The sequence below is a fragment of the Falco peregrinus genome, chromosome 13 (genome assembly GCF_023634155.1).
Source record: "Falco peregrinus isolate bFalPer1 chromosome 13, bFalPer1.pri, whole genome shotgun sequence".
Taxonomy (NCBI): domain Eukaryota; kingdom Metazoa; phylum Chordata; class Aves; order Falconiformes; family Falconidae; genus Falco; species Falco peregrinus.
The window spans coordinates 15,785,864-15,813,825 of NC_073733.1; the positions used below are offsets into that span (position 1 = coordinate 15,785,864).

The 27,962-nt window shown below is 37.5% G+C and overlaps 2 protein-coding genes across 7 annotated transcripts in view; both read left to right on the plus strand.

Annotated features, from left to right (window-relative positions):
- The window catches only part of LOC101912667 (P2R1A-PPP2R2A-interacting phosphatase regulator 1), a 180,471-nt gene that overhangs the window by 30,694 nt on the left and 121,815 nt on the right, over positions 1 to 27,962 (plus strand). The gene's annotated exons all lie outside the window — the stretch shown is intronic.
- PHF6 (PHD finger protein 6) lies at positions 458 to 27,810 on the plus strand. 6 transcript variants are annotated; one of them, XM_055817868.1, is made up of 11 exons: positions 458 to 849; positions 5,944 to 6,123; positions 6,335 to 6,436; positions 9,985 to 10,118; positions 10,444 to 10,487; positions 19,980 to 20,143; positions 20,319 to 20,462; positions 21,705 to 21,809; positions 22,633 to 22,766; positions 23,393 to 23,522; positions 23,813 to 27,810. In XM_055817868.1, exons 2-10 carry the CDS (start codon positions 5,986 to 5,988, stop codon positions 23,520 to 23,522), a joined length of 1,095 nt encoding a protein of 364 aa, XP_055673843.1. In that variant the 5' UTR covers positions 458 to 849; positions 5,944 to 5,985; the 3' UTR covers positions 23,813 to 27,810. The 6 variants fall into 6 exon arrangements, with proteins under 6 accessions (XP_055673843.1, XP_055673840.1, XP_055673841.1 ...); XM_055817865.1 differs by having other exon boundaries at positions 465 to 849; positions 19,977 to 20,143; XM_055817866.1 differs by having other exon boundaries at positions 465 to 849; positions 19,977 to 20,143; positions 25,112 to 27,810.

A 27,962-nucleotide genomic window follows, 5' to 3' on the forward strand; every position in this document is an offset into this window, starting at 1 on the left:
AGGGCCCGGGCAAGGTAACCAACCTCCCGCCACGTTGTTCCTCACTACCAGCGGCCGCTGCACTAACACCAACCCCGTGTGCGCTCGCTTGGCCAGCAGAGGAGGGCAGGGGCTCCCCGCCAGCGTCACACCTCGAGCCGGGAAACGGCTTCGGAGCGCCAGGCCCTGCCGGAGCCGAGGCGCGGCTGCGCCATGAGGCAGCGCCGCCAGGCACCGCCGCGAGCCGGCCCCGCCAACTCCCACCCTCGCGCATGCGCCTGTCCCCTCCCGCGCTGCCGCAGCGCTGCCGCCCGCCTCCGCGCGCTCCGCGCATGCGCGGGCACCTTGCCGCGCGCCGCCGACGCACCGCGCCTGCGCGGCCCCGGCGCTCGCGCCCCCTCCTACCACCGCCCCCCCCCAGCTCCAACGGCTGCGCGTGAGCAGTGCGCAGGCGCGGAGCTCCCGCCCCGCCCCCTTCCGTTTCCCGACTCTCTCGCCTCCGGGCCTCGCGGAGAAGCGAGGGGAGGCGGGCGGCGGCGCGCGTGCGCAGGAGGCCGCGAGGGCCCGCCGTGTTCCCGCCGCGCTCCCGCCGCACCGCCGAGCGCGCCAATCGGGCGCCGCCCCGCAGCGTCGCGCCGTCGCGGCCCGAGCGCGCCGTGCGTGCGTGCGTCCCAGCGTGCGTGCGTCCGCCCGCTCGTGCGTGCGTGCGTGCGTGCTTGCGCTCGGCGGCGGCGGCGGCGGCGCAGCGTCCCCTGCCCCGAATGAAAGGGACGGTCCCGGCGAGCGAGCGGCCGTGAGCGACCGGCGGTGACGGGGGGGTGGGGGTGTGCCCGAGTTGCTCCTCTCCCCGGCGCCCCACCCGCCACACGGGTGAGTGACTGAGTGACCGGCCGAGTGCCCAGCTGCCTCGTTGCCCGCCCAAACGCCTCTTTGCCGCGCGCCCGGGGCAGGCACGGCGCCCCCGGCCCGCCCGCCCGCAGCCCCCGGCTCGGGGTGCCAGCCCTGCCCTCCTGCTGCCTCGCCGCCGGCCGCCGCCGGTCCCTGGGCCTCAGCCAGCCGCCTGCCCCCGGGAGGGTCCCGGCACCCAGTGCTGCCTCTTCGGGGGGCGCCCCCCGCCGCCGCTACCCGCCCCCCCTTCCCCTCCCCGAGCCGACGGCAGCCGCTCGCTCCGCCCGCCTCGGCCCGCTCCCTCCTTCCCTGGAGGATCCGCCCCCCCTTGTCTCCCAGTCCCATTTCCCCCAAAATTCGGTGAGAAACGGAGGGAGGATGGCCCTCCCCGGGAGCCCCGCGCCCCACCGAGCTCCCCTCGGTAGGCCCTCCGTCGGGGAGGGATCAGGCCCAGCCGGTGCGGCGGCCGGGCTCCTGCGGGGGTTGGCGGCCGTCCCTCCCCGGGGGGTGCCGGGCCGTGCTTCAGCCATCCCCCCCGGCGGGGCGAGCGGCGGAGGTGCTGTTATCGTCTCATCTCCCGCTCCCCGTGGGAGTATGTAAACTTTCCTGAAGATAGGTCTGTGCTGCCTGCCAGATCTCCCTCACCGCAGGCTCTGTTAGTGTCATTTGTAGTTACCTGCTCTGCTCTTATTGTTTAGACTTTCCAGGGTCAGGCTTTCCCCTCATCGTGTCCCGCCGAACACCCCCCCCTCCACACACACCCACCCACCCCATTTGCTTTCTTTCTCTCTCTCTTTTTTTTTTTTTTTTCTTTTTTTTTTTTTTAAGGGAGTTGCACGGGTAAGTTCATGTCCTACTTTTTATAGTGGCTGTAGGATGCTGTGTGAAAGTAACTCTGGGTTAAAGAGTTCCATGGGACTTGTGACTTTTGGTTCTCAGCTACAGACACCTATGGGATACCTCCCTTCCCCCCAGCTTTGCTCACCTTCTCCAAAATAATGTCCCCAAAAATGGGTAATTGACCCTAGAAACTAGACAGCACTTGGAAGTTTTTTAAACAGAGAATCTGGTAATCTCTAGTGAGCATCTTGCAAAAATCACTGCCTGTATTTTCTGTAGCTTTTCCTGAAAGGCCAAACCACTTCAGCATGTTTAATGATGTTTTACATAGCATGTGTACTTGCGGGTTTTCCTTGGGTGTCTGAAATTTTCTTCATGGATAAATATAAATCCTAATTTTTAAAAATACAATTTTGTAATCGTACAGGCCACACATGAAACCAAACTGTACATGAGAAAGTACAGTATACAGGTCGTTGTTGTCAGCTGGAAATACAAGTGGGGCCTTAACTCCTATAAACAGGCAGTAGCTCTTGAAACATCCTGGGGCAATAAATAGAAATTAGAATCCAGGTTACTTTCCGTTCTTTGGTGCTGAACAATGTCTCATACACTTGAGAGCGTCCTTCTTTGCCTGAGTCATTGAACTCACACTCTCTTACATTATCTAGAACTCAGTAAAACAGTATGCAAACCGTATGAGTTTGTAAAACATGCTGCTTTAAAGATTAAAATAAAGATGCTGTTAGGGGAGGCACCATGTTTAGTGTCTTAGTGGACACTTAAGAAACGTGAATGCAAATGAACCAAATTTCTGAGTGAAGAATCACTGAATTAGTTTCTTCTTTTGTGACTATAGGGTAGATGTAACTTCCCATTTTTCAGACCAAGCCTGTGGAAAAAAATTCTGTATGTAATAATTTGTGTTCTGTAGTACACGTGTTCTGTTTTGGTACAGATAGTGCACAATCTCCTAGTGAGTGATTCCATAGTACATCGCTTTCTGTGATCCAATCTGTAAGACTTTCCCCGACAAAGCAGACAGGCAAGATTCTGTCAACAGTATACTTAAAACACTATATTATAAGTTTTAGTAGTAATATGTTAGCTTTTTAAACGTGGAAAACAAATACTGAGCTGTTTTTAAGTTGCATTCTTTTTCTTGTTCCAATGAAATGTAGCTTGATACTTGGCAAACTGGATTAGTTGCTTTTGGGTGATTTAACTTGAGAGATGAAAACAGAATTTTGAGTGTTCACGTTCAGAATTCTGGAGCTGCATAACCTAGTTTGTCTTTTTCAGAAAATGAGTATATTTAAATGGACAGGATAAGAAGTGCATCTTGGCACAAAGAAAAGTGATCTCAGGGTAGTTTTCTCACGTTTATGAGAAAGCAAATATAATTTATGGAGAGGTCTACAGATTAAATGCTTCTGAAATATTTCTCATGCTCGGTTTTTTTCTGCAGTCTTTAGAAATGTATACATAGTGTTAATGCCCAGTGATACAGAAAACACAAATGCAGAGAATGTAGAAATGGAAAGAAAACTTTTAGATATCCTTGTAAAATGCTTTTGGAGTAATTTAATCTGATCGTGAAAAGAATGTGTGTTTGCTTTTTGGTGTTCACTGATGCTTTTTGGTCTGTTTGTGTTTTGAATAAATTTTCAAGTGTTAAATTATTTATAATTTAATAAGTATTCCAAAACATAGTATTTGCTAATTTTTGTTGGTGTTACAACATCAGCATCCATGCGTCATCAAGTAAATATTGGCATTATTTTTGTCTTCACTGTGAGCCTTAAAAAATTTAATTATGCAAAAGTACTTCAAGAAGTTAGGTTATGTCACATTCTAGCGTTGCTGTAGTGACGTGCCTTCTCGTGCCTGTTGGTGCTTTGGAAGGCGTAAGCTGAGGGCAGTTGACTGCAGCCAGCTGTGAGAAGGTTCTTCATAATCTTGTTTCTTGAAAGTTACTATTCTTATAAATAAAAGATTATGAGAGCGATTTAGTAAATTTTTGTGTGTTCTACGGATTATTTGCATTTTCTAAAATACGAATTTGCTTGTTAAATTGAAAGATAGCTGTTTCTTATAGTTGTAATTCTTAGTCCTGTAGGTCAGCAGTACCTGTGTATGTGCTCAACAAAATTCCTGTTACTCCGTTTAAGAACTATTATCATTCCTGGCAATATATTGATAATATAATCTGAATATAAAATGAAACAGGTAGACCCAAATTAATGTATTTATAAAATTATTTATACCAAAGCAGAGCTTCTTGCTTTTTAAATGATTTTGTTAATATATTTCTAACACATAGCTCTGTGATTTGTGTTGAACTATTGAACGTGACCTGAAAAGAAGAAATCTTTGTGATATTTTTCCTACTTGTCTTTTGTAAGTCTTTTTCCTACTCCCAAATACATTTCTTTTAAGTTTAAAAATTATATATTTTTTTTTAGTTTAAAAATCTGCATATTTCCTTTAGGAGCCATTCCCTCTTTCTACTCAGAAAGGATTACAGAATGGTCTTGTTTTGTTTTTTCTTTAGAAGAATACAGTATTGTAATTCTTTTGTGTTTAACACTTAAGGACTCTCTATTGCCACTGCAAAAGGGTGTGACTAGTTTATCCAGATTGGCACATTTTTTGTGCAAATCAGCAAGATCTGAAATCTATGCATTCTTCTTATGAGTATGCGTCACCGGCTAGTAAACTGCTTTCCAGTTATAAAAGAAAGCAAATGAAGCTGTTGATAAAGCAAAGGCAGTAGATACAGGACAGACACCTTTTGATGCAGGAGTTTTGGAGTAAACATTGCAAGACAGTTAAAGCACAGTCTGTGTAAATCTGTTGAAACAGAAGAGTGAGAATCTAACAGGATTGTCTTTTAGCAGTAGTATATGCTGACAGACACTTAATGATGGTTCTCTGCTTTCCATCAGAAAAATAGGGGGTGATATTAGTATTATGAGAGTCTGACAGCATGGAGAAGCAGGCAGGTTTGCCTATGCAAATTTGAAAAAACAGTTATGCATTTTCATGCAATGGCCATTGTAGCACAGTCCAGATGTATTGCAAATCTGCTGTTTTTATGGCTGGATTTTTTATTTTTTCCCAACAGAAATATCAAACTATGTGGTGGCTTTTCTTACTTAGATGAGTCTAATGAAGACAAAAGCTGAGGAGGATTGCTTTTATTGCAGTTGTGGCCAATTCTGACAGTAAGGCTCAAATCTCCAAAGTGAAAACCTATAAGAAAGTCTGTTTGAAGGGGATGGTATTTTATTTCTTTGAGAGATGTAGAATCCAATACACACAAACTACTTAATACTGGGCCAAGAAGCACGTACACACATCAGGTATTTTCACTTCTGAACTTGCAGTGTCTGCCTGGTTAGAGGATTTGGGACCTCAATGTTATATTTTAAAATGTGTTGCTGGTGACATGTGCAAAGTGTGTGATTCATGTTGAGTTTAATTCAAAGTTACTTTTCTTAGGTGAGAATAGCAGTTCTCGTGCACTTAACTGAAAGCTAGTACGGTATGGCTAAATTAACTGTGGGTGTTGAAAAGGTTTCCATTCCAGCAAGTTAGTCCGATATGCTTCTAAAATTTCGTTCCTAATGCTGTTTGACTAGCCACACTGTATGTCTGTAATACCTAAAATGGTAACGATTTATCTTCTCATCTCTACCCTCATCTGAGGGTAGTTACTTCTCTGCTGATACTTTTACACTCAAAACCTGTTCTGGATGCTATGCTGGACTCTTGGGTTTTTCTTTGCTACTGAACTTCTTCAAAAACAGAAGCATGAATTTTATTGCATGCACAGGTAGTGCATTTTCTACAACTTCCTTTGCTGTAATAAATAACTGTAAGAATGAGATCAAGGAGTTGCAGTAACTTCTCCCCCTAATGATTGCTGTATTTGTTATATTTTACACTTATTCCTTCTTTCCCCCTAAGTTTTGTATTAGTATCCAAAGTTTTATATTAATGTTCAAACATTTTTGCCTAAAGAACTAATTATGCTTGCTGATACAATTTCATAAGTTGGCAAAATACTGCCTCTGCTGGGTGCATGTTTATCTGGATATATTGAAGTAGTGTAAAAAAAAAAGGGAAAAGGGACAGATCACTTTCAAGCAACCAATATTACTTTTATAAAACTGTAAGTTAAATTGCCTTTTGTTGACGTTAACGTGCTGATTACACCTTTTTTTTCTGTAGCATTGAGAGGATTGAAGTGGCATTCTAAGGTCATTTAAAATCATGACAAGCTCAGTTGGACAGAAAAAAGTGTCTTCAAGACAAAGGAAGTGTGGTTTTTGTAGATCTAATAAAGATAATGAATGTGGACAATTACTGATGTCAGAAAACCAGAAGGTGGCAGCACATCACAAATGTATGGTAAGTAACCCATAGGAAAAAGGAGTGTAGCGAGCTAGTAAAAGGCTACAAACAAACAGAAAATTCAACAAGCTGTGGCATTGGCACAATTTATTGATCACTGTAATTTGAAATTTTTGTGGGTTTCATCTATATATCTATCTATCTATATATTTAAATGGTCCGTACCACCTTAGAGCTTAAAAAATAAGTTTTGTTTTTATAATTTTAGCTGTTCTCATCTGCACTGGTATCTTCACACACTGATAATGAGAGTCTTGGTGGATTCTCTATTGAAGATATTCAGAAAGAAATAAAGAGAGGCACTAAACTGGTAAGTCTCTATTTTTGGCTCTTGGAAACGGAAGGCAGTATTTTCTTACCTTCTGTAAAGTTTACCATGCAGTTGTTTGGTGTGTTATATATATTAGGTGGTGGGGGTGGTTAAAGTGCTACCTTTGTGTGAGCTCTGAGGCAATGGACAACTTACAGAAGATGATGTTGAAATAAGATTGGTCTCAGATTTATGAACAGAAGACCTCAGTAGGTATGATTATACTCATATTGAAATGAAAGTTAAATGTCAGTTAAACAACTCTTGAAGTGTGTTTAGGAAAGGATGAAAAGTAGTTTGTTTATTTCAAGTCCAGTGCTGCTTTCATGTAAACATCTTTTAAGAATTGTAGCTTAATAATGGAATTATTAAAAAATAAATCCAGAATTACTATTTTTAGGGTAACTTTTTTCCTCATTGGCAAATGTAGATGATTGTAGCAGATAGGCATTTTTTCAAAGCAAATTTGAAAACTCATTTACAGAATAAGCCCAGGGTTTTTTTTGATGTTCTGCATATAAACAATAGCATTTCCTAGATTTATGTTTTTAATCCAGTAATTTCTATTTAATATTTTCTGTTAGATGTCAGAAAGAAACCCACATTCTAGGGACCTGGTTGAGGGTATTATTGTGCCTTTACCAGTATTTGGTTTTGCTGCCAAAATCTGGTTTTAACTACCAAAGGTACTTTTGTTGCTTCCTTTAATATTGATTTAATAGACAGTTCTGTGAATATAGGTGTCTTCTGAGGTATGTGGATACAATAGTGATTACAGTTCTATCAAATTCATGAGAATTGAGCAGCAATTAGTTTATTTAATTTCTGAGAAGCAAATTCATGATTTTAAATTTTTAAAAAAAAACGAGAACTAGTTGTTTTCCATTGGGAGAAATGAGTAAGGCTTTTTAAAAAGAGTTTTAACAAATGATCAATTAACTCCTCACATTAAAAATGTTCAGCTTAGTTATTTAAAGCATTCTTAAGTATTTACCAGTTATTGGACCACTAAGAGTAGTCCGAAATACTACTGTAGAACTGCAATTGTATAATAGTAGTCTAATATTTCATCCAGTGTTTCATTTGAATCTTTTCCAATGTGGGGAACTTTCTTTGCTCCAATTAGCTGAAGCATAAAGAAGTAACTATTCACAAGTCAGTCATGTTGTGATTAGGAGTTTCCAAAGAACATGGTAGTAAATGGAACTACAGATCATAAAGAAACTTTTTGATTCTTGGGTCTCTTAAATGTTTTTTGAAGTTTTTTTCTTTTTATGTCATTGGTGGTTTCTGTCTTTCTGCTTCTGAATCTCTTTGCGTTCCCTCACTGATGCAATAGCTGGATATATTCTTGGAACTCACTAGCTGTATGTATCAGGCATTTTGTTCAGCTTTTTGAAGAAAACCTGGATCTGGTTACCCTAGTAGATTCCTAGTCCTGAAATGTATCCTGTTTGGAGAGAATTTACAAGATAATTTTAGATCTTAATTTAGCTGTGTTATCTTTGTCTGTAGCTGTCAGAAAACTACAGCTCTGTATCACTTTCTGGAGGAATCTGTCTTTCTGCATTGACTTGTATAGGAAGCGTAAAGCTAAATGTTTATAGTTAGCCCAAATACCCCCTCCTCTAACGTCTGCTTTCTGTTCTAGCCTGTTCTTTTATGTGGGAACACATTGAGCAAAAATATCTCAGCATGGTGCACTGGGTTAAGTAATTATACTGATAGCTTGGACAAAATTTGTCTGCTGACAGATTTTATGTAGTTGCCCTCCTTCAGGAGGTGCTGCTGCTGACCAGGTATGCACTGAAAATCAAGGCCTGTTGATTACTGAAATGATAATGACTGACATGTAGATGGTAATACATTTCTGCCTGAGAAAATTTAGTAGGTTCAAACCTTAATAAGCCAATCATAAAAACTTATAAAGTCTAAATATTTGGGAGTACCACGGCACTGATATCCGTATTATTTCTGTTAGCTGTGTGTGGGAGGATTTTTTTAAAGAGCTTGCCCATTTTTGCAGCTTGTCAAACTTCCCATATACCTGATATGAGTTGGGAATTAATTAATCTGTTGACAGTGGCCATTTGGACAACAGGACTTGTACCAATGAAATAAATAGTTTATTACTGTCCGGGAACATAGACCAATAAATCAGTGTTAAAATTCCTATGTCTGTTTTGTTTGTATAGATACACCATGGTGTTCATAAAAAGAAAGTTTTGTTTTAGTCATTTCTTGCTTTGAGAATACTGAAGTACTGACTAAAATTGATTGGATATAATTTCAGCCTAGACTTTGGTCTGCCATTATTACATATATTAAACCATAACATATAACAAATTTACGAGAGAAAATACCCATACAATTTAGATAAGAACTAGGGAATGGTATATAACTATACCATTTCAGAGCTTGTAGAGGAGTAAGTGGAGATGATCCAAGGCTTTGACATTTTTACTGTTCAGTTAACTTTGTTAAAATTGAAAAAGGGGATGGTGATACATAACTTTGGTGGTATATTTATTTGGCAGATTTGAGACAAATGAAAAGAACTTGACTATGCTAGTGCAGTAGACAGAAGGTGTATTCCACAAAGATGTATGTAGCAAGTATCTTACATTGCACACTTACACTGACGGAGCTGGAATTAATTGTAACCTTTTGGAGGTGTGGACAACGTGCAGGATACAAACAAAAAGCTCCGGTTGTCTTGGGACAGGAGTTTAATGGGAAATTCTGAGATTTTGGGGGTAATATTATGTAAATATTGCCCCATATTTATTTACAAATAAATATGTAAAAAATAAGGCAGATTTCTTTCCAGTTATTCCTAACACAGTATAAGCAGGGCAGTGAGCAATTTAGAAGCATGATAGCTGGTGTATCCTAAGCAATAGTGAGTAATATGAGAAGAATTAATTATTGGGAAACAAGAGTAAAGGAAGAGACTCCCATTTAACTTTTTCTGCAATATAAGTATAAAGAGCAAAATTGAGTCTAATTGAAATAAATTCATTGTATTTAACAAATATTTCACTAAATTCAGTGTTTTGGAAATTACTTAAGGAAATTACTATAGAAAAATGAGGTGAAGTTAGCTGCTGAGGCTAAGGTAAATTTGCAGGTCATCTGTATTTCTGACTGCCAAATGGATGTCTTCCCCTTAACTTCATAACATAAATCAGAATTAGACACAATTTATTATTTTAACTTTTCTGAAATGGTTGGTACAGACTGTGCTTGGGAGTGAGATATTTAGGTGAATAGCTGTGGCACTTTCATCAAACATGTTCCAAAAAGTAAATTACTTTTTTTCTTCATTGAATTGATAATCACTGTATGATGGTTATTGTACTGTTGCATAATTGCAACAAATTTCTCCTTGATTTTAAAATAAATTATGCAAAACACCTAAGAGCACACAGAGTAATACCAAGTGTATAACTCCATTTATTTTGTCACCAGGAGTGGTAACTGTTATTTTTGAACTCAGAAATACTAAGCCAACAGTAACGTGAATTGTGCTTTCTTTTTCTTTACAGATGTGCTCTTTATGCCATTGTCCTGGAGCAACCATTGGCTGTGATGTGAAAACATGTCACAAGACATATCACTACTACTGTGCTTTGCATGATAAAGCTCAGATAAGAGAGAAACCCTCACAAGGCATTTACATGTAACTATTACTTGTTTGCTATGCTTATTTTTGTATTTATATTTCACATTCTTTGGTTTATTAAAAAAAAAAAAACCAGCAACAAAGCAAAACAAAAGAATACCCACTTTGGAATCTAAACAAAACTGTTGCAAAAAAATTCTAATGATGATTGTGGCATTCAAAATAGTGATGTGCTAGAAAAGCATTCTTTTCACTGCAAGATTTGTATATCAGTGAGTATTACAAGTGGGACAAAAATGTACTGGCATTTAAATTTAAAAGATGAGTAAATAAATCTGTGAATCGTGACTGACTTGACAGTTTTCAACTACTTTGTTTATAGGATTTTATGTCGAAAACACAAGAAAACTACGCATAACTCTGAAGGTAAAATTATTCAATATAAATTTTTCCCATTGTAGAAAGATACTTGGTTAAATTTAATTCTTCTGGAGAATATAAATGTTTTCAGTAAAAATTAGAACTACATTTTTTTGAGAAACAATGAGTTTGGAAGCCCATCTGATTTCTGTATTTTCTCTAAAAATTATTGGTTGAGGTGGAGAGAAGCCCAAAATATAAATTTTAGGCTGTTCAAAAGATTTGATGTTCTGTCAAAACAAAGTTTGGGTGGAAGTAATGCATTCCCTTCTGGGAACAAGCTGGCTTATATTTGTAGTTAAATATTCACAATATTAACATCTAAAATATTTTGTCAGGTAACAGCTAATTTTTGCTATTGCTAATGTTCCTAAATATTCACTATTTTTTAAAACTATTAAATGGAGCTTAACTCTTCAAATAAGAAGGACGCAATAGTAAATGAAAAGGTTTGTGATCAGATCATTTACAGATGTATTTCTGAGTCATCTTCATAAACAAAAAAATCCGTATGGATATAGTCATAAAAGCGGTGCATCTGTGCAGGGGAGAGTAGTGAAATGTGTGAGGGGTGATATGCCACAAACATAGATAAATCATTTGGTTAAAATTCCAAACTAGTTGTGCTATCGTGTATTTATGCAGGTATTTTTCCTTTTTCTTACTGTATTTGAATTTGTGTAAGTGAACAATTGTTAGTTTACTTTTTGCATTACTTCTGACTGAAATGTCATCAGATTTAACTAATGAGGAGTATGAGATGCTTTTTTTAGCGAAGATCAGATTTCGTAAACTATTCAGTCTCTTTCTGCCAAATGTATTTTAAGGTAATGTACCACTTTTTATGCTTTGGGTAGTAGATATGTTAAAGTTTGGATGTTATTTCAATGTTCAGAAAGATATTGAAAGCAGTAGAAAATGGCAAATGAGAACTGTGGGTTGTGGTTTTTTAGTTTATTTAAGTAATTATTGTCATGTGCTTTGTATAGAGCACTCTCTGATACTGCTGTTACCAGGTTTACCCAAGAAAAGCAATATACATATTAGTTCTCCAAAGAGGCAGGGCCACATTATCTTGTAGTTTGTTTGTAGCACTTTGTTTCTTTGATTTGGGGGTTGTTTTCCTTGTTAGCAGGAACAGAATATGAAAAACATTTCAGTCCAGAGAGATACTCATCTTTTTAACTGATAACTAAATATATCTTTTATACTTATTCACAAATGGCTCAGTGTTTGACATCTTATTGAGAAATGCCTCCAGTTCTGTGTGGAGCCCACTGCCAATGGACAACTTTTTCTGCTTGGAATTCCTTGCAGGATCGAAATGTGCTTTTCTTTAAGAGTTTTGAGACACCGTTATCTCCAGTTCTACGATGTCATTCTCTACAGCAAAGGCTTTTAAATTTTATATGGATATATTTGTCTGAGAAGACACGGGAATAATTACTAGTGGCGTAGTGGCTTTTTTCTTAAATGTTGATGATGGCAATTTATTAAAACATTAAACTAGACTCATCCAAAGAGACTCTTAGTTTGAGGGTAAGGAGAAAGAGGAATAAGCAACATCATTCAGAAAAACTGAGACCTAAGAACCCAGCAGTATCTTACTTAGCATTGAACTTTGGACACATATTTTTGTTTAAAATATTTAGTTCTGTTATGCTTTACGCTTTTAGACATATGTGCAGCTGTACTTCACATTCTTGTTTTCATTTTTTTGTTTAATATTTGACTGAAATTTTAGCCAGTGCTCTTTTCCAAGGAATATGTTCTCTTTTTTTTAGTCAATACAATTTAGGGAACTATACCCGTAGAATTTTATTACTTACAGTTATGGATTTGATAATGCCAGAAGCTGGGGCTCTTTTGTGATAGACCTCTTTAAATCAAAGAAAGTGAAAATACATATTGCATCTGTCTTAGGGAAATTACTTAGAGCATTGTACAGCAATGGTATTTTGTTACATTGAAAACTAATTACCTTTACAAGTCAGAAATATACAGGATGTTTTTCAGAGTTTAAGAAAGGATGGAGGGTTTGTTTTTTCATATTTAAATGCTGAAGTCTGCTTAGTGAAATGGTAACTTGAAGATGTTGGATGGTGAAATTAAGCTTTATGTCTGTATTTTGTTGGTTTATTTCTTGAGGAAAATGTGAATATCAAAGAGTCATATGAATGTCAAAGAGTGGTGGTGTGTGAAACCAGAAAGGACTTGCAGAGAAGAGTGAATAGACTGGCTAGGGATACTAGATGTGGCTTTTTTTTCCTCTCATGTGTTTGTTTCATTTTCGTGAATCCTTGCTTTTGGCAGTGTTTTTGTAACAGAATAGTTAAAGCTCATCAGTGGTTATTGTCACTTAATGTAGGTGCACAGAGGCACTGAAATTATCAGTCCTTCTTAATGGAAGCTTACTGCTTCTGCTCTGGGATGCTGGTGTTTTGGTGGGTTTTTTTCTTGGTCAGTGTAGAACGTCTGGGGTTTTTATCCATTGTTCTCTGTATCCAGATTTAATTGCTGCAGTCCAAACATTTTTATTATGTCACTTCTATCAGTGGATGTTCAGAGAGGTTTTAGGAGTGTTTGGTGCAGTGCAGAACAGTTTTATTTCCATAGGCAGTACTGCTGCATAATAGTGAGATTTTTTTTCTTCCCTTCCCTAGAAAAGAGATGCTTTTGGAGACATACTTGTTCATGTCTGAGATCTGACTAATATACCTTTTGTTAGAAGTTCTAGTTTAAAAAGGGTATCTGTTAACCATTTAATAACAGTTAAAGAACATTTCTTGAGAGTGTGTGGAAGTGTGGTTGAAGGACCTGTGTGGAAATTAAAGTTACCCAGTTAAAACCTAATAAAAAGGACCTGTTAGATGTTATTTATTGCTGTCATGAAGTTCAAGTGGCGCGAGAATTCATCAGACTAAGTATCTCTCTACTCATCTAGACAGAGTTAATGGGTGATGGAAGTTCAGTTTCCTTTAATTGACAGGAGTTGCTGAACTACCTTCTGTTTTCTTTAAATATAAAAATATGAGACATGGCAGCAAAGTATTGTGCTCTTAAATACATTATCTGTTTCAGCAGATCGTTGGGTTTGATGTATTTGTACAGCCAAGCCTTCAGGTAACATAGAATAGGAAAAGTGTACTTCTGCTATATTTTCTTTATGTATATATATTTCAGAATGCTGCTTCTGTGCTGTGTTCCCACTAACTGGAAAAAGGACAGTAAAAGTGAGGTACCCTCACACTTTGTACTAGGCTGTGGCTGTGAGGTCAACAAATTTAAAGACACTTGCTCAGAGGAGCAGACCAAGTTACTGAAAGCTTCAAGTCTAGATTTTTGTCTTGCTGGTTACAAATCTAACAACATAATTTGACCTGAACTTTAAGTAATTTAATTCTTAATTTAGGCAAGCCATCTCAAGTTCTCAGTACCTAATAGGTTACAGGAATTGGTGCCAGTGCATTCAAACTATCACAGCTGACTATTAGTTGAATTACTTTTCAGTTTTATACAATTGCATTTATTCATTTTGAAGAATAGAGTATTGTTGAAATAAGGTTTTGGCACCATTTGTTGGCATGTATTCCAACGTACTGGAAATAATTGTTGAAAAATTTTAAATCTGGTATCTTTCGGTTCCCTGCAGGTGGGGTCCCCTGTGTTGAATTTAAAACAAATTCAGTTCATCAAGAATAGTTTCATATAAACTAAGAATGTAATTTCATTCTTCTATTACATATTAGTAAATCAAAGAATGAAGACAGCCGTGTGACTATCTGTTGTTAATGTTTAAAACAGATGCTTGGGAACTGTGCAGTCAGAGAAATAAAAGTGTCCGTAATTCCTATGGTAGCTGTACTCAAAGCCTCAGGGAATGATGTTTCCACAATGGAAATAAGGACATTCCCTGTCGCAGCATCCTTTTCATGTTATTCTAAAGATCAGACATTAAATCTGTGCTTCTCATACTGCCCTCTAAGTTGAGTCAGGATAATATTTCTCTGTGAGACCTATTTAGAGATGATGCAATCTGTATCAAACCGACTGCTTTTTCAAAGCACTATGTAAGCCAGGGGCTGGCAGCAAAAAGATCCACAACTTTTTGGCATTATAGTTAGGTAATATCCTGATTCATCTTTGGATTCTTTAATCACTATTTGTTTATAGTTGCATTTTCTGTGATGCTGCTCACAGCATAAGCTTGCCTAACATTGTATGCATTAATGCAGTCAGGTATTAAAAGTTTCTGTAATGTTGCAGTTCAGTGTCATTTCAATTGTGCTGGTTGATGGTAAAAAATTCTTCCTAGGCTCTGCTAACTCAGCCTTCTTGTTGCCTGTCTTCAGGAGTCTGCTGCTCTGAATGTGACATCAAATGTATGCGTAGTGTTACAACAAAAACAGTTGGTCCAGGCAATAAGTTAGCGATCTCCTGTACAGTCCATTATAGACTAATGAGATACTTTGCAGAAGCATCACAGTGGTGTTTTCTTATGGAAAAATGTATAGCTAATGGAACAGGAAAAAATGTAAAAGTAATGTGGTGAGAGGTTTGGCCTATCTGAGGAGCTGTCCTGTGGTGTTTACACTATAATTCTCCTTCCTATCTAGGCAAGACATTATACAAATAGAATCTTGGTCAGCTAACTCATACTTAACAGGTTGAACATAACAATTGTAATAAGCTTTCTGATTATGCAGATAAGCCAAGTGTATTGTCTGCCTTCAGTCTTTGCCAGGGATCGCTTGAAAAAGCATTTAGATTGTAAGGTTATGAAGGACTATTTATTTATTCATTTTCTATGTTAAATGTATTTAAAGAAAAAGTATCAAGTACTTCATAGCATAGATACTGTCAAGTCAAAAATAGTTTTTGGACAAGAGTCATCAGTTCCTTGAGGTGTCTGGAAAACATGTTAGTGATGGGACCTAAGAGGTAATTTAATCTTTTTCCTCTACATTCTTACTTTCTCCAGTTTAGATATGTTTCATGTAACTTAGTCTTTTTCCATTAAAAAAAAAAACCTAACCCCAAAAACAGACAGACAAAAACCCCCGCCACACTAAAATTTATATTCAGTATTTTAATTGTTAATTTCACATAATTTGCTTATAAAAGCTGCTGTTATTTCATGATTGGTTTACCTGAGTCTGTATTTGTTTTCAGGGGTTTTTATGCAAATATCTGGTTCTTACTAATGCTTATAGATGCATTCACATTTTTATTATTGACTACTGGGATAATAAGGTTTTCCGTTTTTTTTTGACATTTCTTTTCAATTTAAAATATTTATGTTGCCACACATGGTTCATTGGGTTTCAGCCATATTTTAAGGACATCTTACTTTAACACGTCAAAGTACATTTTTCTTTCTCTGTTATATTCCATTTCTCTTCTGAAAACCTAGTAAAGTCAATTTTGTTCTTTTATAATTTTTAGAGCTTCTCTTTTATCGAAAATGCACTGTAAAACTTTAAATATACATGTGTGATTTCAGATTTACATAACAGCATATCGAAGCCTCTTCCACATTCTGCATTTTGGCGGCTTTTTATGTACAGTCCTACTTCCAAATATATTTTGCCAGTCAGTTGTTTATTATCTTCCTCATACAGACTTAGCCCCTTTTGCTTCTGGCTCACTTAGTCTGTTATTTAAGGTAATGTAGGAGGTGGACGCAGAGAGCAAGTATTAGCCTTTATTGTACACATCATCTTTTTATTTGTTCTTTCACAACCTTTAAATCACTTAATTCTTTTATTACTTTGCTTTAACATAGCTTTGGGAAAAGGGTTGTTCCAGGTGTATTTCCAGCTGATGCAATATAGAATAGATCAGTGATACCTCAGTGACTTCTCTGCCAAGCCTTATTTTAAACAGCAAAACATCTTGATCCTTTTTCTTTCTAGTCATGATCAAAGGAGAATTTTTAGATTTCTCTCTGAAGCTGAGTCTCCCTGTTAACAGTTTATGTAATACAGCATTTTGCTAGTCTTCTTTTTGGTACTTTGTACTGCTCATGGATTTCTAAAATGCAAATTTGGGGCTTGTTGCTGCTCATCTTTTTGCTCATCTGAATTTATGATACCATGTTCTTAGGTGCTTTTTAAAATGTGGAATGTTTCCTCTTGATTTCTACCCCTACCCCTCCTTCTCAGGCCATATTGTATATTAAGCTTGTGTTTTCAGATACGGTGTGTAGGGACTTCTGAAGAAAGCTAAGACACCTCCTTTGAAGAGTTTAGATAAAGTTACGTTGAGCGTAATGTGATGATTTTAAAAATCAATGCAGTAATGGGATATGGGATGGGGGCAGCTGAGGAGTATCTAGGGAGTCTCAGGGGATTCAGTGTATGGGTGATATCCATGATAAAACGTCATCTGGTCAGGGAGGAGTTGAACAACTTTTTGTGTTTTCCTTAGTTCAAGCTGACATGAGAAGTTGGAAACACCCAACCATCAGATGCCAGGGAAACAGGGTAAGCTGGCAGTGGGCTTGAGGGGAGGGGTAGGGCACAAACCAAATTGCATATTAAACAGTAAAGACCATCCAAGGCAGGTGTATTTTAAAGCTGGTTACAATCTCTTTCTTCCTGTATTGTTACAGTAGTTCACGGTGCTGTTAAAAAATGAGAGAAACTTCAGTGTTTTGAGGCATCAGTCTTGCAGATAGATGTGGTAAAGCAGATCCTCACATCTCGCTGGTGTTAATCTGTAGGTCTGTGTCACTTGTAGTAGGAGACCTAAATCTGCAAGGAATTTTATTTTAATGAAGGGGTCATGTAGCATCTCTATTTCAGTGAACTCTGAACTTTTTAGGAAGTACTAGTTTTGAGCACGGAAAAGGGGTTCTCCTTTGAGGAAAACTGTGCAATCTTGGGTTTTTTTAATTTTTTTTTTATGCTTACACTGAAACCATCATTTAAAAATACAGCATTTTTACTTCTCCAATCTTAAATATTCTAACAAATTTAGACTAAAAACTAGCGCTTAAGAACTTACACTGTAAGGAGGCTGTGACATTTCTTACAAAAAAGTTTATTTTCATAACATGTGCTTGGTTTTGGCGATTATGATTCACTTTCAGTTTTGAAAGTGTGCCTGTAGAGAGTTCAGGATACGCTTTAATGTTATTTAGAAAATAAGGGTGGACTAAGAGGTAGAAAGCGTTATGGTTGACAGAATTGATAAGGAGCTCTGGAAAAAATGTGTTGGTGACTGGGCTGCATTTTGCTTCATCAAATATAGTAAGGAAGTCCGTGGAATGATTTTGGAAGGAATTACTTTTAACTTCCTACTGATGTTATTTAAAGGGTCATGGATTCAATAGTCATGTTTTTGTAAGACTCTTTTTTTCTAGAATAACCATCTGTGATTTCTGTAAATGTAGAGTAGAGACAAAAATTCACAAATTTCTTCTAAAACATTGGTGGAGAGTTCATATGATGAAGGACAAGATAAAGGAGAATTATTCAAAAGGTTTTCAAATTGTAATAAATGTTGCTCTATGGAGTCTGAGAGGTGTGATATCTAAATTGTATAATCTTGCTTGGGGAATTTAGCAAGTAATGATAAATAAAAAATAATGTTAGATAGTAAGTTCTAAGAAGAAAACGTAAAACGTATTGTGTCATTAGATAATACATGGTATGTATTTTATTTTTGGAAACTGAAATAGAGCTTTTGTAATCTAATTAGAAAAGGATAGTATATCTATTAAAGCACAGGAATATCATGGTAGATAGACTGATGCATTTTAGTAGCAACTTGGGTATATCTGTATACAGCTGAATAATCTTTGTCAATTTAAGCCAAAATCATTTGCAGATTTGTATGTTTGCCTCTTTCTAAGCATACAACAGAGTAAAGCTTTGGAGGAATTACAGTTCAGTATAACCTGTTGTGATGTGTTTGGATTAGTTTTCTGTCCATTAATGAATGAGCAAGAAGCTGTAGCTTTCTTAGGCATCAGGGACAGATATGGTAGATGAAGCTTAACAGGATACACTTGTATGCAAGGCCTTGGCCCAGTAGTTCAGTTATCTTCTGCTCCAGGTTGATGGCTGTGGAATATGTTCAAGTCTTTGACTTGTGCGGTTGAGTTGCTGTTAATAATGAGATAGAAATGTGATTTGGTTTTTCTATGATAATAGATGAGAAAGATGAGTTCTGGCGAAGCAACATTTAGTCTCAAAATAAGATGTCCTGTCTGGATACTGAGGCAACAGTATAATCACAATAAGTGCCATAGCAATGCTTTAATAATAATAATAATAATACCACAACAGTTAAGTGGCCAGTTAATGTATAAAGTAGATGTTCCAAATCTTCTGGCTAGGATTTTCTTCTGTTTGGGGGCTCATCCTGATGTTTGTGGTTTGGATTTTAGAAGCAAGTTCTTTAGCAGAGCATGTGCATGTTTCTTTAAATAAGTCTGCTGAAGTATCTTTGCAGTTTGAGCAGGGGTGGGTGTTGCACATTAGAAAAGAAAAAAAAAGATGCTCCTGTGAGCAGCTGATGATGAGGAAAGACGTTAGCAACCGAGTAGAGCTGGTTATTCAGTATCAGATGTAACTTAACTAGATCATATTTGAAGCAATTTTCAGTTTGCAGAATTGATCTGTATTAACTGTAGAGTTTTGAGTAATCAAAAAGGAGGTCTGTTAGAATACTGGACTACAGTTCTGTATGGCATTCAGCTGTTGAGCTGACATTTTCTAAGCAACTTGTCAGACCTCTGTGGTATGTCTGTATTAAAATCATACATTCTTAAATTCTTTATGTTCTATAAATACTTTATCTGGGATATTGTCAGCGTGGATGATTTTTCAGTAAACTGGTGGCTGCTTTTAGCTGTAGATGGAAAAATACTCTGTAACTGAAAGGAAATTTTAATTTGTTTCATGGAGGCAAAATACATTTCAGTTTTAAAACTTAATGTTAATGTTCTAGCCAAAATGAGTGAGTTTTTTCCTTATGTCAAATGGCATCAATTAATAAAGCAAGGAGAGAGGTGTTATTTGGATACACTGGCATAATATCAAGGGCTATTTACATTGGAGCTATGCATCTTCAAAAAAAACCAACCCTAAATTAAAAGCTTATTTCATGGTTGAAAACACTTTCTGGTTTCAGTGTAGTTTAAGTGAGTCTTATTTTCACTGGAGGAAAATGTGTATCTGAGGTCACGTTTTGGGTCTGAAAGCAGAAGTTGTAAGAAATGCTAAATCTTCATATGTTATAAAGATGCAAAGCTGTGTGATAATGTATAAAGAAGTAAATAATGTTTTCAGGATCTGCAGTTGCATGTCTGTAATACATGGGGAAAAGTTGCTATTATTATTTCTGACTGAAACACAGAAAATACAGGTTATGTTTTCTTGTTTGGTTGTTTTCCTGGTGTTTTGGGTTTTTTTATTGTTGTTGTTTGGTCAGTTTTGTGTAAACTTTTTGAGAATGTTATTTGATGATGTTTTCTAACTTCTAAAGCAGATTTAGAAGAAAGTATCAATGAACACGAATTGGAGCCTTCACCTCCCAAAGGAAAAAGGAGGGGTCGTAAGGGAAAGCCAAGAAAAACAAATTTAAAAGGGCAATCAGAAGACACTAGATCTACGTCCTCACATGGCACAGATGAAATAGAAAGCAGTTCCTATGTAAGCAGTAAATACGCTAAACTTTTTAGAAGACAGAATTTAATATTTCTGCTCTGCAAATACAGTTTTTATTAAAATTTGCATGTCTGAGCCTCCAGCTGGTGGCTACAGGCTTTTAAAATTAAAACCTTATTTGTAACCAGCAGTATGTTTTAGTAACATGTTTTTCTTTCAGAGAGACAGGTCTCCCCACAGAAGCAGCCCCAGTGATACAAAACCTAAATGTGGATTCTGTCATGCAGGTGAAGAAGAAAATGAAGCTAGAGGAAAGCTTCATATATTTAATGCCAAAAAGGCTGCAGCACACTATAAGTGCATGGTGAGTAACAGTATTGTTGTAAACCAGTCTATTATGTGAATTTTGTCTGAATTGCTGTTTTAAATTTTAATACAGTAACCTCACATGTAATTATGCATGAGTATTGTCTGTGCGCTGATGATCTCTTTAAGCGCTGAAGTGTTGCGATGTGAGCAATTCATTTATTTTCACTGCGGGCAGTATGGATAAAAGTTGGCTACGTGCTAAGAGATGGAATTAGCTCAGGGAGACTCTTTAGCTTATTAAAAATGCTCCCTTAGCGTGTAAATGCATGCGCAGTATTTAAAAAGGAAAACAGAAAACAGTTTTAACTAAACAAATCCACTCCAAAACCAAAATACCTTTACTCCACAAGCATTCAGACAAAATCTGAGAAGAATCCACGACCTTCATTAATTTTCTGACCAGTGGATTCAGACTGTGTGACTCAAGTAGAGTGGGACATGGGAGTTCTAGAAAACCCTTGCTTTTCAACGGTCACATTTATAGAACTGCCAGCCTGAAAAGAATCTCCTCATTTCAATGAACATGAGCAGTTATCTTTCATATAACTTGTTCTATGAATGAGGTAGGGCTTTGAGTAACAAGCCTCAGTGGTTCCTGTTGTGCCTCAAAATTAATAAATAGTCCAGGCAATCTGTGGAGTATTAATTAAGTGTCTTCCTATACCTAGCCATGCTAAACAGAGCTGGTGTGTGCCAGCAGCCTTCAGCCTTAGAGTATTCTTTGCTGCTCTGTTTGCTTGAGCTTTGATCTTAGGGCACTTTAAACTGAATATACCAGGATGATGATAGTAGGGATGGTACTCCGTTGTCACCCCTCAGGGCCTTTCAGGTATGTTGACATCAGCTGTGCTGATGCTGTGTGTGAAGCTGAATTACATATATATATATGTCACAGGGAAGGAAATTGAATATTCCTAAAAAGTTCAGTCGCGTAATTGATAATATTGGCCATTTATTACTTTGTGTTTTCATTATGTCATTATTTCTTGTCTACTTCTTTGTCTTTTATAATATATTTCTCCAAGGTGCCAAATGTAATTAAAGCAATCGTGTGGGTATCAGAAGGAATACTCATCGTACTAATTACTCAGCATGGGTTTTTTTCCTAGTTTGTTGGTACAGCACGTGCTGTCTGAGATCACAGAAGGGGATGTTCAATACGCAGTTATTCCTGCATATAAACAAATTTCTAATCATGTTGGTGACCTGAAATTATTTTGACTTGCTTGTTTTACAGTTGTTCTCTTCTGGCACTGTCCAGCTAACAACAACTTCAAGGGCAGAGTTTGGTGATTTTGATATCAAAACTGTACTTCAAGAAATCAAGAGAGGAAAAAGAATGGTATGTGTCTGCAGGATGTGATGAATGTGTTACTGATTCTTCTAAGGTGTACATAGCTTTGCCTCCTTCCTTCTGTGAAATAATCATTTCCATCTGTTTCTAAACACAAAATTTAAATACATTATTACTTTGGGGACAGGTAGTCAGGTAGGAATCGCCTTAAAAATCAGTGGTGTTTGGGCAAGTATTTAGGTTTCTTCATGACAGTATACATAGTAAATAATTATTAGCCTTCCTGTAACTATAAGAGAGTAACAGCTTTGGATCCTATGTTGCTGAAAACATACTGTGTAGAACTAGAAATAAATTTAGAAAATATGTTCTTGTAGCAGCATGTTTCTAACTGTTCTGATGTTATATATGAAAACGTATCAGGGCCTCAGAGATGGGGATGTTGGTACAATGTCACATTGTATTTTTTTAAAATTCAGTGTGTTTTTAAACTGCTAAGAAATTGGGGGAGACCAAATGACTCCTAACAACATTGTCGCTTGAAAAAAAAATAATTTAAGATTCTTCATATATTAACTTACTAACTTCAGTGGCAATAAAATTGTCTTGGAAATGCAATAATATGTGCAATCATGTAGCAATTTTCACTGCAATGAGCAGGTAAATCCTAATGTTCATATTTAATTAGGTTAGTATTATATAGTTTCTCTTTTACAATATCTTTGATTAACTTGTCATTGGAAGGATGATCTGCCAGAGAAATTACTCTGTTCCAAAGTGGTAGCCATAAATAAGAGGAACACTAAACTGATTATAAGAGGCAAGAGACTGAAAGGCTGAACTCTGCCATTCTCTTCTTTCTCCTGCACAGAAATGCACACTTTGCAGCCAGCCTGGTGCTACTATTGGGTGTGAAATTAAAGCCTGCATAAAAACATACCATTACCACTGTGGAGTAGAAGACAAAGCTAAATACATTGAGAATATGTCACGAGGAATTTATAAGTAAGGACCTATGTAATTCTTCAATCTATAATGAAAGTGAAGGTATTTCAGGGCACTTTTTCTGTCTAACTTGGCTAGTCAAGTGTGTTATTAAAAAAGGGAATATAATTTCATTTAAAATGGTATTTTTAAGTAATTGTTGACTTTGCAAAAGATTTCAGTTACTCTGCTAACTTAAAATTTCTCTCGTGGTGTTGCACTATGAGAACTGAGAAAATTAGTTTACTTGTACTGTATTTTCCTCCTCCATTAATCTTTAATTTATACTGAAGAAACCCTGGATAATTTATGGCATGATTACTCCATCCTGATAAGTTTTGTAGCTTATTTTTGGGTTTTTGGACCCTGTCACTTTGGCACTTGCTGCAGTTGAGTTGCCAGTGTGGCTGTGCCCACAAGAGGGCATTCTCTGAGCAGTGTCGTAGCAGTTCTAGAAAACTCATTGATCAGTTTTGTTGGCTAGGCTTCAACCTTTTTTTTTCTTTCTCCATTTAACTGATGCTAGACTTGAAAACCATGAGTGAGTTAGGAGTTCGCAGCTGACTCGTAGCACATCTCAAAACTAATTGAGAGTCTGGTTTTGATATTTTCGGTAGAAGTCCTCACTGTTTCTTTTGTTGTGCTAGACTCTATTGTAAAAACCATAGTGGAAATGATGAAAGAGATGAAGAGGATGAAGAAAGAGAAAGCAAAAGCCGTGGCAAATCAGTCACTGACCATAATGACATTCCTCAGCAGCAGCTCAATGGAAACTAGGTATGGAAGTTACCTGACAGATCTGTTACCGAGACTGAAATGCAATATACATTTAATATAGTTTACTGCAGTGAAGTATTTAAATCTAGTGTACGCAGATAAATACTTTTCATTGGCACACTGTAGAAAAATGGGGAGGATTTGTTGTTTTTTAAATCCAATGGACTTTGTAACCATATAAGAAGGGAGGCCCTCGTTTCTGCCGCTAAATATAGATGTAATGTCAGAGCTGCTAAATGCTTTTCTGTATGATTTTAAATTTACTGTTGTTTTCATCATTTTTTAAACAGGTTCAAGGGACAGAGTTATAGAACTGGGAATGGCTAAGACATCATAACTACTAATTCTTTTAAATTGTTTTCTAAAATCAGAAAAGGGTTAGTAACTTTTTACTACCCAACTCTGTTAGAAATTTCATTGAACTGCCTGAAACGTTCATGTGTGTGAGCCTTCAGTAAGTGGCAGAGTTTTACATGTCAATATTATGTAGTTTGTAGTCTGCAGTGTCTGGAAAAAATGAAACACTATATAAATGATATGTAATATGTACAGTGTCAAAAGTTAAGGCAGACATTGAAATGAAGTAAGATCTATATTTCTGGACTGAATAAAAACCTTAAGATTTGGAACGTGTAACTTGTTTAGTGGATTCATGCAATGAGGGAAGGTCTTAGCTAGTTTAATTAACAACAAGTTGGTGGTGGCGACAAGCTGGTACTTTGTGAATTTTGCATTCTCTTCATACACAAGTAATGGAGGCTATACATGGGAAAGCTGCTCTCTGTTTTTGCTTGCAAAGCACACAGTAGAAAAGGACTCAGTGTACACCGAAGCACGCTTGAACATTTCAGGTTGTTCCTGTTGTGATTGCTCATTCCGCCCAGCATTGTTTGCGGGAGATTTACTTGAGCAGCTGTTGGTTCTGAGCTGTGAGCTTTAGAACTCATGCCAAAGGGCTGTAGTTCATTCTTTCCCCAACGACCCACCTCTTCTGTGTCCCTGATTTACAAAGAACACTTCACTAAGTGTGATTAAAACCTTACTATACAAATGTTTGGACTCTGCAGCCCAATCTCTTTTACTTCAGAGAGTTACAACTCCTAACTCACTATGGAATTTAGCCACCATATCTGACGTCCATACCTCAAGTGTTCTGTGCTGTGTGGAACACTTCATGTTTTGTCCAGAATATGCATAAAGGTCCCATTCTGTAAAAAGAATGAGGAAACAACCTTTTTTGCTAGATTGGTATTTATTTTTTAATCTTATGACCACTATATGAGAAACTTTGCTTATCATCCTTATTGTTTTAGTGATTATTTTTTCTCTTTCTGTTCAAGTCAACAATCACGCCATGGAATCCTACTTGCTAGACTTTGATGTTCCTTTAGGGAATAATCAGATCTAGGCTATACCAAACCTAACAGATCAGTCCTCTGACTGTTTTCAGAACACCTTGTCATTTTAATGACTACTAGCTTCTTCAATTGGTCTGTTAAAGCACAGTCTCAGACTTAAATAAAACCAAAAAGCTGAATCTAGTCCACATGTTTGTCTGTTGCTGTCGCATCACCTTATTGTTCGTTTAGGGTTTTGACTTGTTTCACTCTGAACTCCCAACAAAACTTCTGGATCTGAAGGAAGGAAACAAGCAAAAGACACTGATTTGACTATAAACTGCTACAGTTCTTCTGTGATTGGTATTGCAAAAACAGTTCATTTGTAACATGAATTTCTGTAGCATTTTTTACTTGTATTTTTAAAAGATTTAATGTGTGTCATTTGTCTTCTTATGCATTCCCTTAATGTCTTGAGGGACTCAATTACTGTATATTGGAGTTTCTAACATTTTACCTGTTAGAATTCAATCAATTCTGTTTGCTTTTCTGGAGAATAATGTCATTTTGGAAAGAAATATTGCTGTGTACAGAAAATACTCAGTTACTGCTCTAAACATGATGCCATTGATCATTTTTATTTTGTATTTGTAACTTTCAAAATTAAAAGCGTGACTTGAATTGCAATGACAGATCGATTATTGAAATTGTCTATCAAGGTGTTTTGTTTCTCCTAGAATATGAACATTTTTCAGCCACTCAGAACAGTTTTAGAATGCAAAATGACATCCTTCAGTGTTTAAATTACTTCTAGATTTGTGCCTGAGACATGGCCCTTCCATGGAAAAAAGGCACTTTGTTTGCAGCTACTGTATTTTAACTAAGGTTGCATGGGGTAGATCTGCCAGCATACTGATTGTATTTGAGACTGAGCTCTTATTCATAGTGTGTCAGTTGCTTAGTATAATATTCAATCCAATAATTCATCTGTAAAAATAAATTACCCCATTCCATGCCTTGAAGAACCAGAACAGCACTTTACCTTTGGGTAGCAGAAAAGTGGCTGGTTTACCTGTTACCTCTTTGTGCTGAGTTGGCCTGACTAAACTGTCATTAATTCCAAATTCATGGAAACAAAGTCAAAAGCAAAAATCTTTTCTTACAAGCCTCAGATTTGTCATAACTGACTTCAACTCATGTATGCTGGGTAAAAGTGCCTTACAATGTAAAAATTGTATTTATATGTTCCCAAGTAGCATCACCTGCTGGGGAGTAATTCTGTCGTGGTGTTAATATTTAGAAGAAATGTACCTCAGCAGTGTATTTACTGTACATCTCTTACGTCCTTAATTGTAGTTTTAAAAAGCATGACAATGTATGATAGTATACAACATTTACGTCATTTTTTAAAGACAAAATACTGCCATTATTGTCTTTTTATGTGTATTTTAGCTTGGAATTTCAGACAGTCTGTCTGAGAGTTTTTTTGGGTTTTTTTTTTTTGGTAAAGCAATGTAATCTTTGCAAGCATATATTGAAGATTATTCTGGAGCATCTACTGCCTTCCCAGAAATGTTAGAAGTAATGAAAGTGCTCAATAGGTGAAATAGGTATGTTTAAATTAGATAGTTAAATTAATGCAGTCTATTTGTTACTGAGGGTTTTTTTTTTAATAGGCACCTTCGGCTTTCATCTCACAATTGGAGAACTCATGAATTTAACAAAACTTGTCTTATGAAACTGGTTTTGCTTTATTTAAATTTTCTTTTTGGCCTTTGGGCATTTCTTTTGCTCACAAGAGTTAGTGTGTGCTGTTTAAGATGCCTGGAACCCTCTGAGAAGGGAAATTTCTCCCCAGCTCGCTGTATCTCTATTTTATAGAGGTCTCCCCAACTCACTGTATCTCTGTATTAACAGATCTGTGATTGTGCTATACCATGAAAGGACTGTACCAAGGAAGGACAGGCATCAGGAGGGTATTGTTCAAACAACTCGAGGATACAGCTGGTGTAATGCCATTCTCAAGGTGCGATCAAAGACTATGGCAGCGAGCTGTGCGATCGCTGCATTTCAGGGAAGGGTGAAAGGCTGGTTCGGCGTTGGCATCAGTGCAGCTAGCTAGGCTGAGGTAGATGAGGTGATCAAAAGATCTGCTCATTCAGCAGGTGTTGATCCACAGGAGGTTCTGTGATAAGGCTCTAGTAGGAGTTACACCTACACTCCACAAAGTCTGATCTTTAGGTACAAAGAGCTGTGCTGATCTAGAATGGTATGATTATACCCAATCTGGCCCTAAAATGTAATATAAAGGAAGAGAGCTTGCTTTGTGCTGCTGCCTATATGAGAAATAACTTCATGCTAAACCAGAGTGAAAGATGAAGAGGTGATGATCTACTTGAAATATCAGACTTATCTGGCAGGTGATAATCAGTGCATTCCAAAAATACTAATATGCTAAATCAGATTGACAAGAAAATTAATCCTCATTAGATGAAATTGATCTTAAGAGAACTGAAAGTACATTATAGCGAATAGTAACTCTTCTTCCATGTTGCCAGAAACAGATACCACCGTATTAGTGAAGGAGGTTAAAAAACAGAACACAGCTCTTGATTTATATACTTGTTGAAGCAGTTTCTATATACGCATATATATGCACACTCATTAGTCAGCAGTGACATCTCAACTCTTAAAGAATCCTGGAGAACTGTTGCTTGTCAAAAAGCACTCAGGTTAGGCTAACATTTGCAGCTTTTGCTCTAGCATACATTTACATTAGGTGTAAAGACAAGGAATGTATGAAAGAGGGTAAATGCATTCCTATCTACAATGTTATGTATATTTTGTTCCTGTTATATTGGCTTTACTTCCAAAGTTGTAGTTTGCAGTATTAGTTTCTTTTTATTGGTATCCTTGCATATATATATTCAATAAATGAGTTATGAATTTCATATTTGCATATCTGTCCTTTTTCTGAAAGTGTAACTCTTAAAATTGTCGTTTTAATGCATAAATGCAGTATTTGCTTTTGAGGTTACAGTCCCATGAAAATTTTACCAGGCAAGAAGTGAGAATGCATACTTGCAGTATGGCACTTAGTGGT